Consider the following 12,306-nt stretch of genomic DNA (forward strand, 5'->3'; position numbering starts at 1 on the left):
CAAAACCGGTCTTGTTCCTACTACTCATGGGCTAAGCTACACCAGAACTAGAGAGATCGTACTAGAAGCCCTCCGACCATTCGCTCCAGATATTCGAAAATTCGGCCTCCACAGCCTGAGGTCGGGAGGGGCAACCGCAGCTTCAAACGCCCTACTCCCATCTCACTTAATATCCATGCACGGAAGATGGAAATCCGAAAAGGCCAGAAGTGCATACATAAAAACTGATCCGCAAGCGCGTTTACTTCCCTCCTCTGTACTTGGAATTTGAATTTATGTGTATAATTGGCTAGTTAAGCCGACGAGAATAATGATGAAATTTAAATTAAATGAGTTGGAATTTGAATTTATGTGTATAATTGGCTAGTTAAGCCGACGAGAATAATGATGAAACTTAAATTAAATGAGTTGGATTATGTGAATGTCATGAATAAATAGTATGCGAGGCGAGCAGCTCCGCCATTCCAATGTTCACCAAAACATTAAGTTTGTGTTGTTTTTCTTGTCTATTCTTGTATATTCTTACATGAGGTAAATTTAGAAAAGAAAATAATTTTCTAACGTAAGAATGAAGTAAGAAAGTATATTAATTTGTTATTTTGTTTAAAAGGTTTTGTTACAAGGTTTGTTGCTTCTCCCCGGACCTAGATGGTGCCAATGTTTAAAGTTCGCTTTTGTATCATTTGAACATCCTTTGTCCTCACCACTTTACTCCTATTGGTCCATAACCACCAATTGTTTCTAGAATAGAAGCTTTGATTGGCTGTAATTTTACCGCTTGTTCCTGGATCCTTCGCTTAATCTCTTTCCCCTCTTTTTTTTTTCTTTAAATGGGTTAGTATTTGTTTGTACTTTTGTTTTGCCGGTTTGGATCGAAAGCTAAGGCCATCTACCCTACTCATTACTTTTATGAAATGTAGACATATTTATATCATCTTGACTATAATTATTACAGCATTGTGCATTTTTTGCATATTGAATTACTGTGATTTTTGCAACATTGAATAAACGTAGTGTGATTGATATTACGCAGTTTGTGTAGTGAATATAAATATATCTTTACCGTTACACGTTGCACCGTCTCCGTTGATGGTGTAACCGCCATGACAGTTGCATTCAAAGCCTCCAGGAATGTTGGTACAATTCTGCTGGCAGTTATTGGTGCGACTCACCAGGCATTCATCCGCATCTAAGTTAGCATGAAAACAAGTGCAAAGGTTGGGTATTTTGTATTTTTTTATTTATTTCAATTCTCATGTAGATAAAGAGTACAATAATTCACATTAATTAGGTAAACATTTTTTAAATACAGCAATGAGGAAGGAAAAAGAAACAGCTTGATAAAAGTGTAAGCCAATTTTGTGGCTTTAAATGTGCACTACACCTTACAACAGACTGGAGCAATTAGTTACAAAATTACACAACAAAACAATTATTGTGAAGATGACATCAGAACAAAGATTACACAATGATGAATACAGACTTTTTCAGGTAGGCCTATGCCCGGTAAATACTTCCTACGAATGCAAATATGAAACGCGTTTTGACGTCACCAATTCGCTAATTCGCTCAAATAATTTGCATCAGTTAAGCTGTGATCAACTCGTGCAAAACATTGATTTGCTGAGAAAAAGCCATGTGACGTCAACATTCGTATCGCATTTACATTCACAGGAAGTAGTGAACCGGGCTCAAGGGTATTTTCGAAACGGACGCGTCACAGACGCAAGCTTGTTTACGCCTGCAACGGTGGACATCCTATCTGTCCCTCTTTTTGCGATACTCGCCCAACTTTTGTTTGCAACAGCTCCAATGGGAGACTTTTGGAAGACTTACCTGGTAAGTCTGCTGCCAGCTAGCGTCCCAAAGTCTCCCATTGGTTTTGCACGCATTTTTATGTGGACCTTCCCCGAACCGTGGACTCTGTTGTCCTCTGTTGTGAGTATACCTTCTTACCTTTGCACGTGTGTCGATCATCAGTGTCCAGGGTGTATCCCGATTCACATTCGCATCGGTAGCTACCGATGGAATTTATGCACATGTGGTCACACTTGAGAACAGAGTTGAAGACTCCTATACTGATCTGCAGATCACATTCGTCGATGTCTTTGAGGAATGAAATATAATCAAAGAGAAAAATAACGGAGCAATACGAGATTCAACAAAGACGCAAATAATAATGTGACCCGGGTTCAATACTACTACGAGGAAATGTTCATACACGTTTTATTTTTATAATGACGTCAACAGCTACGTCAGATGGAATAATAGTTTAAATTTAACTTTAAGTGTTCAGAGTACCAGCCTCGATGACTTGTGTTTCTGATCAGAGTTTGGGTTCGAGTCCTGGTCGTGGCTTTTGTGTCCTTGAATACTTTACCATACTTGTTGTCCTTCGGATGACACATGTTAGCCATGTCTCGTTTAGGCTGAGATTGGTAGTGCACTTAAAAGAACCCAGAACACTTATTATGGAAGAGTAGGGGTTAATGGTGCTTTTGGCTTACATAGCAATCACCCTTGTTTACTTGTTTCTTCACGCTTGCAAGATTGCCAGAAAAAGAAAAAAAACTATAGTGATGGTCAAGTCAGATTTTGCGTAGATTGCGTAACAAAATGAACTCTCCCATTTTCATATTGAACTCAACCAACTCATTTACAGAGTGTAAATGCTGGATCTTGTTGTTGTAGTTGTTGATGTGGCTGTTCGTGTTGTTGTTTTTTTAATAAAAGAAAAAGAGTTATCATAATTATACCTGTGTTGCATGTTGTACCAGTGTATCCAGGCTGACAGTGGCAGGTGTCTGGTGCTACGCAATCCCCGTTGATACACGGTGGATCGCAAAAGGCTAGAACAATATAATTAGAAACGGAAATAAAAAGTAAAACAAAACGTTTTTCGTTGTCAGCTAGACATCATCAGCTGTAAAATCGTCCAAAGAGAAAATTGGTACCCCATTTAAAAAAAGTAAATCAGTTTTCTTGCAAAAAATTATAAAAAGGTGCGATGAAAATTGTTAAATAAAATGGCAGGATGCCAGTGACATACATGTGACATGATCTTGTGGTTGGTAACCTTATTTTGATAAGCATAATTTTGTTGTGTTTAGCTACATGTACTTTTTCTTTTAGGTACTTTTTGTAGGACACAAAAAAAGAATGTCCACAGATTTCCTTTAAACTATACACGGTTTGAAGATAATGGTGGGAGAAAGCTTGAGTAAAACAGTGTCACAAAATAGTTTTACAATGTGTGCAATATCAAACAAACATATTTACCATTACTGGTATTAAATCTCCCTATATAGTCACTTACCCATTGCACATTGACCAATGCGATCTCTGCGCCATCCATCGCAACATTCAGTACGCAGGGGTCCATTCTGAGAAATATTGTGGAACCGACGCTAGTCTGTGATACCATTTTGGAAAAATTGGGGGCGGGGGGGGGGGAGTTGGGAAAAAACAAAAAAGGCGAGAGGAAAGGTGCCTCTTTATTTAAGGCCCCAACAATGTTTTATTTCAGATGAAGGTAAGCGTCCAAGAAATGTCTTTGAAAAGGCCTTAGATTGCACCAGAGAGCATCTACGACATAACAAATTTCCGGGGCCCTAGAGCGGGCCCCGGACCCCAATGACGTCATGCTTCGCGCTCGCAATTTCAGATTTGGTAATGCCCCTACCCTTTAATTTTAGCTGGCTAGAACCCTGCTTGCAACATACGGTTATCGGTCGGATCTAGGTTAGCCGCACACTTGTATTCATGGAATAGCATATTTGGGTAGGCATTTTATCGCCCAGTGAAAAGAAGGTGTACTTGAACTTTGATTTATTGGTGATCATATACCCGTGGTTCTATAGAGAAAGCAGAAATTAACCCCAATCAATTATACATATTGGGCTGGTAACAGTAATCCTCGTTATACATTATACGCTATGATATGGGCCTACATGTACATTTATATGCATTGTAACAATGTGGATGTAAACAAATCGAAACGTGAATTACATGGAAAACCAACTACCCTTAAAATCACCCTTTGCAATAACTAAAACAGTACTCACGATTAAGATGCACGCACGGGACTTTGGTGATTAATAGAAGTGATTCGATGATTGGATTAACCTGGATATTTAGGAAATATTTGAGGAATTTACGTGATTAGTTTGGATTTGGACTTGTAAAATGGCGATTGGTATGATCATGGAAACATTGGAGATTTTGATTCAAGAGAGGGCGCTATAACAAAAACTGTCCTGATGCGGAGACTTTCTGACAGCCACCCCAAATTTAGGCTCTAAATTTTATCAAACAGAGAAAGTCTTCAAAAGTCCACGATAGGTGTCCATCTCTAGGGGTCTTCACTATCGGTGATCTCAGGTAGGCGTATCAGACGCGCAACGGGTCTGGTGTATTCGCGATCAGCGACTTTAACTCTGGCCACTCGGATGCGATCATCAACTTCAGGAAGTGTCTCGATGACTCTACCAACTAGCCAATGAGCTCTAGGCTGCTGAGGGTCGGCAATCATGACAGCATCGCCACAGGTGAGGTTACGGCAGTCCTTTTGCCATTTTGGGCGAAGTTGGAGGCTTGGCAGGTAGTATTTCAGGAAATGTGACCAGAACTGGTCCGCTAGTACTTGGCTGTGGCGCCATCGGCGTCGTCCTATCAGCTCGTCGACAGGGTATACTACTTGTGGAAGTGACTGGTCATGGCGTCCCATCAGTAGGATATTCGGAGTTATGGGATTGATGTCTGCAACATCAGATGAGATGTAGCCCAATGGCTTGGAATTAAGGATGCCTTTAATTTCTATCAGGACGGTGCGTAGTACGGCTTCGGTGACTGATTGGTCCTTGATTACAACCTTGAGACCGTCTTAAATTCTCTTGATCTCTCGCTCCCACACTCCGCCGAAGTGAGGTGCACTGGGTGGATTAAACTTGAATCTCACTTTCTGGTCGCCTAGTTGTGCAGCAAGGTCAGGTTTCATGGCATGGAATGCTTCCTGTAATTCAGTTTCAGCTCCCTTGAAATTGGTTCCGCAATCAGATAGCAACTCATAGGGCTTCCCTCGTCTGGAAATGAAGCGCCGAAAGGACATCAAGAAGGCATCGGTGTCCAGGCCTTCTAAGAGATCTATATGAATAGCTCTGGTCGTCATACACTTGAAGATCACCCTCCACCTTTTCTCGGAGCGGCGACCAATCTTGACATGCATCAGACCGAAACAGTCAACACCGGTAGAGTAGAAGGCTGGCTTAAATAGACGGAGACGGGACGGAGGAAGATCACCCATCTTTGGTACTTCGGGTTTTGCGCGCCATTTGCGGCATTCAAAGCATTGATGCTGATGACGACGAATTGCCTCCCTTCCCCGGAGTATCCAAAACTTGCGTCTTAATTCAGCTAGAATACGTTCTGGACCATAGTGAAGAAGCTTCTCATCATAGTCACGTATTATCAGCTTGGTGATGTGGTGATGAGGATCAAGGACGATTGGGTATTTAACAGCATCGGAGAGGATTTCTGCCCTACGTAGTCGTCCTCCAACTCTGATGAGCTTTGCGGTTTCGTCATAGGCTGGGTCCAACTGTGAGAGCTTGCTCCCGGACGGTATTCCTCGTTTGGCCTTTAAGGCAGACAGCTCTTCAGGGAAGCTTTCGAGTTGACATTTTTGGTACAGAAGATTTTCGATGTCCTCCCGCAACTGTGCTGTGTCATCTCCAGGTTTGGCCACCCCGTGAAGGGATAGTTTGAAAGCCTCTACCAGAGCGTCCCAGCTGTTGTACTGATGGAGATCGGGCTGCAATGGGTTTTCTACAATGGCAGTCTTACCACAGAAGGTTGCTTTTTTCAGCTCTGTTGCATCCTCTGTAGGGTCAGTGATTGGACTTTTCGGCCACTGAGACGGAGGTTGACGAAGATAGAGTGGGCCTGTCTTCCATCGGGATTCTTCACTCAGTTCTTTGAGTGACTTACCCCTGGTAATGTCATCGGCAGGGTTGTTCTGGGTGTCCACATAGCGCCAGTCCTGCACATCTGTAAGGGTCTGTATTTCGGTGACACGAGTACCAACGAAGACCTTATATCGGCATGATTCTGACTTCAACCACTGCAGGACTGTGGTCGAATTGCTCCATAGGGTGACCTTGTTGATCTCTAGGGTAAGTTCCTTACGAAGGAGATCGGCTAGTTGTGCACCGGTGAGAGCTGCTGATAACTCGAGTCGTGGCATCGATAGTTGTCTTTTCGGTGCCACTCTGGATCGAGACATGAGAAAACTGACGCTGACGTTCCCCTTGTCATCTTCAGTGCGGAGGTAGGCAACTGATCCGTATACTCGTTCAGATGCGTCACAGAAAACATGTAGTTCTCTATTGGAAGTCACTGTGTTGACATCAGGCGGGGTGTAACATCTCGGCAGTTTAACCAGAGGAAGGTCGGAGAGCTCCTCCTCCCAAGTGAGCCACTGATCACGGATCTTTCCTGGTTCCAGAGGGTCGTCCCAGTCTCGTTTTGTCTTCCAAAGGTCTTGCACTAGCACCTTAGCACGTGCTGTGAAGGGAGAAATGTAGCCAATTGGATCATACTGGCTAGCAAGAATCTTGTAGATAGTTCGTTGAGTTGATCTGTGTTTATAACTGAGTTCGTCTGTTGAACATTGCCATCGAAGTCCAAGGGTGCCTTCGGACAAGTCGTTCTGACCAAAGGCTAACCAGAGCTCGTAGCCTTCAGATCTGGCATTAGATGGAAGTTCATCAACTACTGAAGGGATGTTGCTGGCCCATTGTCTGATGTTGAAACCACCAGTTGAGAGTAGCTTTCGCATCTTCATAACGAGCTCCTTTGCTTCGGATATGGTAGGTTTACTGTCAAGGCAATTGTCGACGTAGAATGCCTGGTCAACTGCACTGCAGACATCCTTGTCATCGCTGACGTGTTTGCGTAGTGCAAATGTGGCACAGCATGGGCTGCACGTGGTGCCAAATGGTCCCGGTTCATCTTACGCCATACAAATCGAAGGAGAGGTTTGTCTTCAGGGAGTAGTCTCACTTGATGGAACATTGCCTGAATATCCCCAGATATGGCAACAGGGTGTTGGCGGAATCGCAGGAATACGCCGAGCAGTGAAGCACCTTGTGTTGGCCCTGGTAGTAGGTGATTGTTGAGGATCTTGCCTTCATACTCGTAAGAGCAGTTGAATACCAAGCGGTGTTTTCCATTGTGCTCAACTAGGTGGTGCGGAATATACCAGGACTCTTCAGTTTTCAGAGCTTCTTCGTTGCTGATGATTTTCACAAAGCCTGTGTCGACAAGGGTTTGGATAAGCTTGTTGTGAATTTCAGCTTTATCTGGGTGTTTTTGGAGGCGTCTTTCGTTCCGCTTCAGGTTTTGCATGACGGCTTCCTTAGTAGCTCTGAATTTGTTGTCGTCTTTGGTGCGAAGTAGAGGAGTGGCGTAGCGCTGAACTCCGTCAATCTCTATTCTGATGGTTTTTTCTTCAAGTGTCGCTATGGCTTGCTTATCTTGTTTCAAGCGAGTGACTTGCTTTTCAGAGTAGGGTAGGATGTCTGCTTGCCAGAGTCGTTCAACATTTTTAAGCAGATCTGTGGTTGGCTGAAGGGTTGTCGTGAATAAGCACTGTTGCTCTTCTGATTGGCTTTGAAGGAGATTGGCTGGACCCTGTAGAGACCAACCAAGTTTTGTACATACGGCTAATGGTGCTCCTCTGGGGCCAAATCGAACTGGTTGTATCGGGTGAATGAGATCAGCATAGTCTGAACCAATCAGGATTAGTGGGCAAGCCTTATTGATCGGAGGCAAGGGTATCTGACGAAGGTGTGACCATCGTTTCTTGAGGGCTTCAACAGGATACGAGTACTCAGAGAGGCACAAGTTGTTGGCAGCAAAGGCACCATTGATAGGATATCTGACGTCAGAGTTGTCCCTGGGTGACACTTGCAGGTTAACTGATTTTCCTGCACATAGGAATGGCTCACTGCGCACTGTAGCCAGGAGTATGTTGTCTTCTACCCCAGAAAGCTTCAACGCTTGAACAGCTGGCATCAGGATCATGGTTCTCATTGAACCGTCGTCAAGGATGGCATAGGTCTCCATCATCCCTCCTGGTCCGTGAAGCAGAACTTTTACCACCTTTAGCATAATATGATGTGGTCGGGAGGGTTGGTCGATGAAGAGGGCTTGCGTTACTGCTTCTGTGACGTAAACCTTACTAGCTCCGCTCTGGATGGCAGCATGGAGGGCAGTCAGGTGCTGTTCTTTGCAGGTGTTACAAGGTTTCTTCAGGGTGCAGTTTTCTGGCTTGTGGGTACGCCCACACCTCCAGCACCTATTCCTTTCCTTGATCCAGTTAATGATCTGTTCGGTTGTCAACTGTTTAAACTCTGTACAGCTGTTGAGGTAGTGTGTTGTCTCGTTACACTTGGGACAGTAGGCTTTGGGTCTGTTTGGGCCCTTCTGTCCAGAGTAAGTGGTGTTCGTCGATGGGGGCATCGTTGGTGTTTCGTTTGTGACGAATACTGCTGTTGCAGGAGCATTCCTCTTCTGAAAGTGTTTATCCTTCTTATCAGTAGAAGGGTTGTCACTCTTCTGGATAGCAGTAGCCTGACTGACAATTCGCCTCGCTCGGGACTTCGTTTGCAACCAGTTTGCAAAGTGGAGTAGGGTATAGGTGTTGTTGGAGTCTACCTTAATTATGTCTCTACTAATGCAGTGCTCCACAAATCTATCTCTGTAGCTTGATGGAAGTTTGCTTAGGAGTCGGTCGACATGAGAACCGCACTTTAATTTATAGCCATTCTCTCCCTCCAGAGATTTAAGCATCCCTACCAATGAATGCACGGAGAGGGAAAAGTTCTCAAAGGCGTCATTGTCGTTGTACTTCACAGGGGGCATACTCAGGATGGAGTTGATTTCACTCTGTATCAACTGCCGTGGTTGACCGTACCTTTCTTTCAAGGCTTGCAGAGCTGCAGTGTATGGCTTGGCTTCATGGATGAAAGCTTCGGCTAACCTCTTGATGTTCCCGCTGAGTTTACCCAGCAAAACCTGGTACTTGTACGGCTCGGTTAAGTGGGGATGAACGTCGATCAGGTTATCGAGTGCCATTTTTAGGAGGGCAATGTCTTTCTCCTTTCCACTGCTGAAGGTAGGTAGTACTGGCCTTGGTATGCCATATGAAGAGGCAATCAGCATCTCCGTGGAGTTCGGCATCATCATTTGTGCTGGAGCTGGCCCCATTGGATGTGATGGAGCCGGGTACGGTTGTGCGAAGGTGTTTGGAAAAGGTGGCGCCCAACCAACCGACTGTGTTGGTGCAGTCATAGGGTACGGATTGGTAACTGCCGGCTGCATGGACGGTGGTGTTACTTTAGATGGAGAATAAACAGACGGAGTGGTGACATCAACTACGTGTACTTCAGCTTTGTGCTTATGAGCTGCAGTATTGCTGTATGTAGGGACATCACTCAAGTTGTCTATGTGAGTATTCTCAGCACTGACTGTGATTGTTTGACCCTGGGTTGGTGAGTCGTTGTTTGGTTGATAGAAGATGGGGTCACAGTTTGATGCTGTTTCTCTATCTCTGGTTCTGGATCACTGTTGACCATGGCTGTGATCAGTCGTGCTTCATTTAGCTGTTGTTCCACTTCTCGCAATCTTCTTTGTCTTGATAGTCGTGTGTTCAGAGACTCGCGCTGACGAAAAGCATTACGCTCAATTTCTTCGGCACGTCTACGAGCCGCAAGGGCTTCTTCGTCTGCGTGTATCCGTGCGGCATATGCCTCATCGTCTAGCCTTTGTAACTCTTCATCTGCTGATTGATCTTCCTCAATCTGGCGTTTCATCTCTTCCAGTTCAGCCTGTTTGCGTTGCTGTTTGAGTTTCGCTGATTGGGAGTCACTCAGTATTGACTTGAAGGAAGATTTACTGTGACGGGACTGTCCGCTGTAGAGTGAGTTCGATGAGTGAGAACTCCTCCGTGAACGAGATGTTTGTGTGGTTACAACGCTATGTTCATCTGTTCTGCCGGAAGTTGAAGGATGGTGGTCAATAACAAAGTCCTGAAAGTGGGCCGGCATACGTCTGTCCCGAGAGGACCGAGAACGGGATTGGACGGTAACAGCACTTGTCTGTAGTCCAACTGCTGCAGCTGTAGCTGTGCTGCAAACCCCGGTAGAGGAAGGTGAGGTCTCGACGATGGTGACAGTAACTGGGACTGGATGTGTACTGGTAGCTGGACTTGCAACTGGAATAGTAACACCGCCAATGGTAACTGCATGGGTATCATTGAGAGGGGTTGTCTGGTTAATGTTCTCGGTCTCCATTTCATTCGTAGCCATAGCCGTAGGTCGCTGGTTCAAATACGGGCTCGAAGGACCATGAAAAGAAGGTGTACTTGAACTTTGATTTATTGGTGATCATATACCCGTGGTTCTATAGAGAAAGCAGAAATTAACCCCAATCAATTATACATATTGGGCTGGTAACAGTAATCCTCGTTATACATTATACGCTATGATATGGGCCTACATGTACATTTATATGCATTGTAACAATGTGGATGTAAACAAATCGAAACGTGAATTACATGGAAAACCAACTTCCCTTAAAATCACCCTTTGCAATAACTAAAACAGTACTCACGATTAAGATGCACGCACGGGACTTTGGTGATTAATAGAAGTGATTCGATGATTGGATTAACCTGGATATTTAGGAATTATTTGAGGAATTTACGTGATTAGTTTGGATTTGGACTTGTAAAATGGCGATTGGTATGATCATGGAAACATTGGAGATTTTTATTCAAGAGAGGGCGCTATAACAAAAACTGTCCTGATGCGGAGACTTTCTGACACCCAGAATGTTATTTAACGTCAGCGGTAGGTTTGTTATTAATACTCTTATAACAAAAACGCTTGCCTAAGATGTACAGCGTAAATTCAGTTGTTTGTCAACAAGAGGGAGAAGCATATCTCACTAATAGACTCCTGAGATGTGTGTGATTGAAACTTTCTACGAGTCCCGTTACTGTACATAAATTTGTCAGTAAAATTAGACGACTGATATTGATCAAAAAGTGTTTTTTGAACTCTTTATTTAGGCACATGGAGGCTTGATTTTTCGACACAAAAACTCCAACAGCTCAGAGCGCAAGGGGGCTAAGCCCCCTGGACCCCACCGGTGCTCTACCCCTGGACCCCACCAGGGGCCTGGACCCCGCCTCTGGATTTTTTTTTTGAGCAAAAACAAAGTATGACTACAAAGTTGTGCCCCGGTTAAACAAATCCTGGATCCGCGCCTGATAGTGGTCCGTAGCCAGTCTCTGTCTCACAGATATGTTTATGGTCAATGTGCCACCAGTATGTCTGACCTAGTTCCGCCTAGCCTAACAGAATGTTTGAGCTAGTAAATTTGGTTTTCCGGCAAATCTTCGGGTATATCTTTCAAAAGACACAATACAAAATAAATCTTAAAATCTCTGGCGTTCAAGATTGATTTCTTGAACTTTGACCCGGAAGTATTAAACCAACCTTGTTCGTGTGCACCGTTTCCACCATCTTTACTGCATTCATTCACCCTGTTATAAAGAACCAGAAGAAAACATATCATTCAATTTAATTAGTGGGTTCTTATATAGCGCTCATATAAGTCTGTCTGTCACTCAGTATCGCTCAAGGCGCTTCAATTTAAGACCTTCCCTATTCACTTCCCATTGACAAAAAACATTGTCTCCCCGCCCCCGTCCCCCGCTCAATGTTGACTGTAAAGACCGAAAGAATGGCCATCGGAACCAACATTAAGAACGGGGGGGGGGGCAACGAGATATGGCTGGGATTGTCCTTTTACACAGTAACATGTAATTGGTTTACAGGGTGTTTTGGCGCAATGTGCTGCCAATCCAGCAAGACTAGGAACAACAAGGCGTACCACTTTTCTTTTCGATGAACCGGGTTCTTTTACATGCGTTACACACAGGTCCAACGACTTTAATAAGGACACATAAGGACAAAGTGTCATGACAAGGACTTACGTCAAGCGTGTTTCCTACAGATAGCAGGGAGCTTTTAAGATAGTATATGATGATAATTACGGATGGCTGTTAATGATAAAAATGAAAGCTCTTTCTTCTTTGCGTTCACGCAGGCAGGGTATAATAATACATACACTACTGCAGTGTTTTATAGGTCTGTTACCGACTCCAAATTGCTCTTACCCCAACGATTCTCCCTGCACTGACAGGCAGAGTACCAGTGAAACACAGACGACTCCTTGCAG

The 12,306-nt window shown here is 44.1% G+C and overlaps 1 protein-coding gene and 1 long non-coding RNA gene across 2 annotated transcripts; one reads left to right on the top strand and one right to left on the bottom strand.

Annotated features, from left to right (window-relative positions):
• Positions 1 to 1,063: 1,063 nt before the first annotated feature.
• Positions 1,064 to 3,355, bottom strand: LOC117306606 (epidermal growth factor-like protein 6; the record flags this gene model as incomplete). Its single annotated transcript, XM_033791091.1, has 4 exons — positions 3,317 to 3,355; positions 2,757 to 2,849; positions 1,957 to 2,106; positions 1,064 to 1,189 (listed from the first exon to the last, which is right to left on the bottom strand). Coding segments are annotated over exons 1-4 (373 nt in total), but the record flags the coding sequence as incomplete, so codon positions are not given.
• A 171-nt stretch (positions 3,356 to 3,526) lies between these two features.
• Positions 3,527 to 10,516, top strand: LOC117306609. The gene is made up of 2 exons (XR_004520951.1): positions 3,527 to 3,810; positions 10,418 to 10,516. It is a non-coding gene; the product is annotated as an uncharacterized LOC117306609 (long non-coding RNA).
• The last annotated feature ends 1,790 nt before the right edge of the window (positions 10,517 to 12,306 follow it).

The sequence above is a fragment of the Asterias rubens genome, unplaced genomic scaffold (genome assembly GCF_902459465.1).
Source record: "Asterias rubens unplaced genomic scaffold, eAstRub1.3, whole genome shotgun sequence".
In the NCBI taxonomy this organism is placed as follows: domain Eukaryota; kingdom Metazoa; phylum Echinodermata; class Asteroidea; order Forcipulatida; family Asteriidae; genus Asterias; species Asterias rubens.